General features: G+C 36.5%; 1 protein-coding gene across 1 annotated transcript in view; it reads left to right on the forward strand.

The window, feature by feature from the left end:
- LOC111149818 (F-box protein 3) overlaps positions 1–4855 on the forward strand; it is a 31230-nt gene extending 26375 nt beyond the window's left edge. The window contains exon 11 of the mRNA XM_022507107.1: positions 3524–4855. Within this exon, the coding sequence (XP_022362815.1) occupies positions 3524–3700 (177 nt within the window). The 3' untranslated portion in view covers positions 3701–4855. The remainder of the gene's footprint in view (positions 1–3523) is intronic.
- Positions 4856–6836: the final 1981 nt, after the last annotated feature.

Genomic DNA, 6836 nt, shown 5'->3' on the forward strand with positions numbered 1-6836 from the left:
TTCTCTATTGTTTGCTCATTTTCTATTTCATGGATTTCTGCAGTTTTCTTTATTTCTCTCCTCCTACTTACTTGGGGATTTATTTGCTTTTTTACCAGCTTCTTTGGGTAGAAGTTTAGATTATTGATTTTAGGCCTTTCTTTTCTCTAAAGCACTGTTTTGGCTGTGTTTCATAAATTTTGATGTGTTGTTTTCATTAACATTTAATTCAAGATATTCCAGGATTTCCCTTGTAATTTAATTTTGATCTGTAACTATTCTAGAAATGTGTTAAATTTTCAAACATTTGGAGGTTTTCCATTTAACTTTTGTTTACTGATTTCTAATTTTATTATGGTTAGAGAACTCACTATGTGTAATTTTAATCCTTTTAAAGGTTTTATGTCCCAGCATTATGGTCTATCTTGGTAACTAATTCCTGTGTATTTGAAAAGAAAGAATGTATATTCTGCTAATTGTGGGAATATTAGCCTATAAATGAAAATTCAAATTAGTTGACTGTTTCTCAAGTCTTCTATATATTAATTGATTTTTTTTTTTTTTTGGTCCTTGTTCTCTGAAAAATGATTGTTGAAATCTCCAGCCATAATTACAGTTTTGTCTATTTCTCTTTTTAATTTTATCAGCTATGCTTCATGTGTTTTGAAGCTCTATAATTATATGCAAATATGCTTAAAATAATTATGTCTTTTTAATGAAGTTCTTTTATTATTATGAAATCTCTCTCTTTGATAATATTTCTTGTCCTAAAATTGCTAATATTCCTGACCTAAAGTGTAAAGAATGTTGAGGTTTGTTTGGGCTGACAGTTAAGTTACTATGGGGTCAGCTTGATCCTGTTGAGAATTGTTTTTAATGTTTGTTAGGATAGATATAAAGTAGTCTTTAATATAGGACAGCAGTTCTCAAACTTTTCAGTCTCATGGCTCCCTTAAGCTTTTAAAAGTTATTGAGGACTCCAAAGAACTCTTGTTGATGTGGGTTATATCAATATTTATCATATTAGAAATTAAAACTGAGAAATTTTATAGTATTTACTTACTCTTTTTTTAAAGTTTATAATTTTTAAATTTATAATTTTAAATTATAATAATAAACTCATTACATGTTCAACCCTCTTAACTATGTTCTTACTTATTTGGAGTTTTAACTTCCTCCCAACCACAAATAAGCATATAAAATCTTGACCTGCCTTATGGAAAATGTTTCTTTCAAGCATGAGATATCAATACAAAGAAATGAGAATTCTGGACTTACTTCTAATCAACATGAAAGAGGCAGTGGGGATTGTATTTGTATGGTGGTGTATTTGTATTGTAACTTTCCTGTTGAAATATTCGTTTTCTTGATATGGAAACTGAATTGTTCTCCTTTTTTGTACCCTAACCGTATGATAATTATTGTACTTGATACTTCCTTTTGCTTTATACTTTGAATGTCACTGCAAAATATACTTTTGGTTGGTCTTTAGCCTTTTCTTGCTCTAGGTGGTTTGTTGTTTGCTTTTGGACACTTCACAGGTTCCTGCTGCTTATTTATTTCCATTCTTACCGTGTGTGCCTCTTTCCATCTGCTGCTTCTGTATGTACACTTTCATCTGAGATCATCAGCAGTCTCCCTCTTCAGCCACACTGACTTCTTTAACTTCTTTTTTCTGTTTTCTTCTTCAATAAGATGACTAATGATCATACTACCTGAATTTAATGTTTTAGGATTTCCTAAGCCTCCCCCCTTGCCCCTTTTGAACCTTCTACTGAATTTTAAAGTCTTCATTCCCTAGATTTAAAAAAAAAAATCAAACAATAAAAAGAATGGAATATCATGTCATATTTATGTATATTTTCTCTGATTGTTGTTAATGTTGTTGTTATTAGTGTTACAATAAATCCTAAGTGACAATCCTTTGACAACTCCTAAAGAACAATTTTTTTTTCTCCCACATTAATTAATTTGCTTGCTCAGCAAGTATTTATTGCGTCCCAACGAGATGCTGGGGAAGACGCAGTGAACAATACAGCCAGAGTCTGCCTTCTGGGATATACTATACAGCACGCTGACTCTAGTGAATAAATACTGCATTGCATATTTGAAAGTTACTAAGAGAATAAATCTTAAACGTTCTCATCACAAAAACACATTCTGTAACTATGTACGGTGACGGATGTTAACTGGACTTACTGTGGTGATCATTTTGTAATATATATGAGTATCAAATCATTATGCTGTACACCTGGAACGAATGAATGTAATGTTGTATGTCAATTATACCTCAATAAAAAAAAAAAGAAGAAAGTTGAGGAAATTAACAAAACAAAAAAATCTCTGCCTTGAAATTTACATTCTAGTTAGAAGAGACAAGGATAGCAAATACCCAGTTATAACAAGTAGTAATAAGTGCTCTGGAGAAAAATCAGAGTAAAGGATATATAAGGAGGGTCCTGTTGGGTTCTAATATAAAGATCTGTCAAGAAAGGCCTCGGCAACATTTGAGTTGAGACTTGAAAGAAGTAGAGGGAGCCAGGGGGATATATGTGGCAGAAGGATGTTCCAGGTGAAAGAACAGCAAGTGCAAAGGCCCTGAAACACTGATGTTACATAAATATACTAATGCTTGGCATGTGCGAGGAACTGCAAGAGGCCAGTGTGGCTGGAGTGGCTGAGGCCGGGGGAGAGAGTGGTTAGAGATGAGATCAGAGGGGTAGTGAGTGCTGGATATGTGATGCCACAAAGGCCTCAGGAAAAGAACTGCTGACGACACATCCCATGTTTCCCAATAGTTCCCACATACCAGCTAGGTGCTCCTTGCTGTTCAGAACTCTTTCTAATCTAGCAACTCCTCTCAATTAAGTCTTTAAATGTATGAGAGGGGAAAATTGACAGCAGAGTAAGTCAAGACTTCATTAGAGACACTGCTTAAGCGGAAGTGACGTTTCCATGAGAAGTTCAGATACTGCATGTTCAGCCTCCTTGTTGCCTGCCCTATTCTGAGAGCCTTGAGCAAGTTAATTTCAAAGTGCCCCTGGTGGTTGAATTGGAATACCGTGTCTTCATAGTAGGAGTTCAACAGAAGTCTATTAGACTTCTGACAAAATACATAAAAGTTACCAGTAGAGGTCATACCTTACTAATATTTTTGAGTCCTCTTTATGTCAGCATTTAGATTAATAAAGAATTGTTACTTAATACACTAAAATAAATCCAGTAAAATTTTCTCTCGGGTTGATGGAAGTGGTCTGTTGGCTGCCTTGTACAAATTATCAACTGTCATGTAAAATAGAAGTACTGTGTTAATGAAATAGATTGACCATTAAAACCACCTCGAGCCTTTTAAAACATGTGCTCTACGGATGTACATTCTAGAATCTTGCATCAGCATGTTCATTTATGAAAATACACGGTTCAACTCTCAAAATTCCTATTTGGCATGTCCTGTTGTTTAGATTCTAGATAAATGAGAATTTGCATAAAATAAGTATAAAAAACTGATGGAAGTTCTTATCAAAAGATTGTTTTCTCTTTCAAGGAGATGGGTCCTGATGAGTATGAAGAGATGGAAGAGGAGGAAGAGGAGGAGGAGGAAGACGAGGACGACGATGACTCAGCGGACATGGACGAGTCTGACGAGGAGGATGAGGAAGAGAGGCGGAGGAGAGTCTTTGACGTGCCCATTCGCAGACGCCGCTGCTCTCGCCTTTTTTAGGGAGGCCATCCTGATGGAAGCGCTGGCATGAATCCAGTTGTTAAAGAGATTTCCCAATAATGTAAATAATTAAATTGTTCTCCACGTATAGCCGGAAAACTAGCATGAGATATTGTTCCAGGCCCTGGGTTCTATGAGACACCACGTTAGGAACTGGATTGTTTTGGTTTGCTTTGTGTTTTGAGGTAGAGGAGAAAATGGGAATCTTTTTTTCTTTCTCTCTCTTGTAGCAGTCAGAGGGAGAATACTTCTCTAGCTAAAGAACAGACATTTCTTAGTTTCACAATATTTTATACTTCTACAAATACGGAGATGGGAGGGAATTGTTTTGAGTAAGGATTGAAAACGGTAGCAGAAATACCAACACAAGGAGAGAGAGAAACTATGAATGATTCTGTGAAAAGACTTCTTGCAGTTGTGACTTATTTAGAAATGAACAGAATTTGTAATTAGGCTAATCCATTGAGTGATTCCTATATATTTTGTACTCACAGGGAACTAACTAAATAGCTTGAATGCTAGTTGTTTGTCCTTTCTTAGACAATCTATCCTTGAATTTGAAATTTTCATCACTACAACCTTGAACTTAAAGTCTTCATCACTATGACCTTGGCCTTGCATTTAGTCTTCAACTCTGCCAACCTTGAATTTAATTTAAAATCTTCAACATGACAACCTTGAATTTAATTTAAAGTCTTTTAACGCTATGACCTTTATCATACTGTTCACAGATGCATCATTTTTGAAATGTAGTGTGTAAAAGTATTGTGTTGTTTATTAACAAGAGTCTTCACAATGTCTCATGTAGTCTGAATTTGTAAATACTGCTTCCTGTTTTGTTTTTCCTTTATACACTTGACTGTCTCACTTTGTGATAAGTGACATGAATTTTATGTTAAGATTAAGTATGTTTTCCTGAAACATGGATTTTTTTTGTAATTATATAATTGAGAGTTTGGAATGAAATCCTCCAAGTGGCAAAAACTCACATTTTAAAAACGAATTTTGGTTCTGATCCTATATCTTGTGTAATTGCCTATTTTCCATAAACTAATACTAATCAGCCTTTGCTGTCAGGATGGAAAAGGAAATCTAAATTCATTGTCCTGTTGCCAGAGGGCATTCCAGAGTATTTCCTGGCTTTGACTATATCCTTTCATATGCTCTACCTTCCGTTTTCCCCAAGAGTACTTTTTTTTTTTTTTCTTAAGATCTTATTTATTTAGGACCCTGGGAACATGACCTGGGCCCAAGGCAGACACCCAACCAACTGAGCCACCCAGGAGCCCCAAGAATGTTTCTTTTGTAGGGAAAACTGTAGGAAGACAGACGTGTATATAGGATTAAGCAGCTGCCCCCAGGCACCATGAAGACCCTTTCCTATTGGCACATGTCAGAATGTTCTGAAATGGAGTAAGTAGTTCCTGCGTTTTAAAATTTTATCATCAGGCTACCAAATCAATCTATTATGCTTATCTCTCCTTAAAAAAAAAAAAAATCAACCTACTGATTTTTTTAAAAATAAACTTTCCCAATAAAAGAATAATTTAAAACTAGTTAAAATTGAAAGTTAAAGCTCTTCCCAGGATTCCTTGCCATTTTTGCTTCTTTGTCTTTTCTGGTTGATCTCTCCTCTCAGTTCCCAGAGTACTCACGATTCCCCAAATCTTCCCTGCAACCTCATTCAATTCTTGTTCCTTAGAATACTTCAGGCTTATATATCCTCTCATCTAAATTCACATTGTCTTAGTATGTTGAGTGAATGACCTGTCCTTCATACCAAGGTGTGATTGATTAGTTGGTAACACGCTCAAGTGTTATTTCATCAGCAAGAATGTGTTTTCACACATAGAAAGGGTCTGACAGTTGGCCAGTCTACCCTTTTGTAGAGCAAAGGCCATTTCTGGTTCTGAGGTGAGACCACCACCCATCTTCGACTCTTTGTCTAAAGCTTGATGTATCAGTTAGGATGAGACCAATACCTAAACAGCAGCAAATAGCTAAGGGTTATTTTTCTCTGTGAAAAGCCAGAGGTAGGTAGTTGAGGACTGACACAGTGGCCCAGTGGTGTCTTCATTCCAGATTCCTTCCAGATTTCTGTTCTGCCATCCCTAGCACAGGGCTTTAATCATAGAAGTTTACCTCGTGGTTGCAATATAGCAGCTACAGTCATATTCTATTCCAGAAATAGATGGATGAGGAAGATAATGAGAAAAGGGACAAATTAAATGGAAAGTAAAATCAAACATAGGGCTGGAGGGGTAAACCAACCAGGTCTCCAGCAGTGATGAGGAGGATAGAGAAGTGGAGGGAGTATTTAACACTAGCAGCATAAAGACCTGCTGGGAAGAACTTGGAATTCCACAAGTAAGACATGCTTACAGGTCTGAGTTAGGGCAGTAGCAGTGGGAGTAGAGTGAAAAGAGGATGAAACAGTTATCTACAAAAGAAAGTAAGTAGGAGTTGGTGATCAGATGTGAAAGAGTAGAAGAAATCAAAGGTGATTCCTAGGTTTCTGGCTTCATTTATGCAAAAGAAAATGCAGGAAATAAAGTTGGACACTGGAGATGAGATTTGGGTATATTTTGAATTCAAGATGCCTGTAGGCCATACAGATTCCAGCAATCAGTTGGGTGTGAATATGAAGACTGAGAACGGTCAGGGATGGACAATAAAGATTTGCAAATGATCTGCAAACATACATATCCCCAAGGCAAAACTGAGCGGATGCAGTATCCTCTCCGAGGAAGCACACAGCAAAAGACTCAGTCCAATCCTGGCAACACCAGATTTAGAAGAGGTAGTGGAAAAGACTCAAGACTGAAAGATCAAGAAGCTGGAAGCAAAACTAGGAGAGCATGGCATCTCAGAATCCAAGAGTTCCAAGGAGGGAACAGCTAACAGGTTAGCTAACAGCTAACAGGATGTGTATGAGAAAATGCATGTGAAAGAGTTTTGTAAACAAGGAAATACATGTATTCACTGTTTTAAGCAGACACATTTTAAATATCAAAGCAAGTCCTGGTTTGAGACTCCCATTCATTGAGAGGAAAACCAAGATTTGGGCACCACGAATGGAAAGTCATTCCCTGACATCCCAAAGACACCAGAGGTAGCTTGGTAGGTCATGGTAGGT

This window comes from Enhydra lutris, unplaced genomic scaffold, assembly GCF_002288905.1.
Source record: "Enhydra lutris kenyoni isolate GAN:26980312 unplaced genomic scaffold, ASM228890v2 scaffoldscaffold22, whole genome shotgun sequence".
NCBI classification, from domain to species: Eukaryota; Metazoa; Chordata; class Mammalia; order Carnivora; family Mustelidae; genus Enhydra; species Enhydra lutris.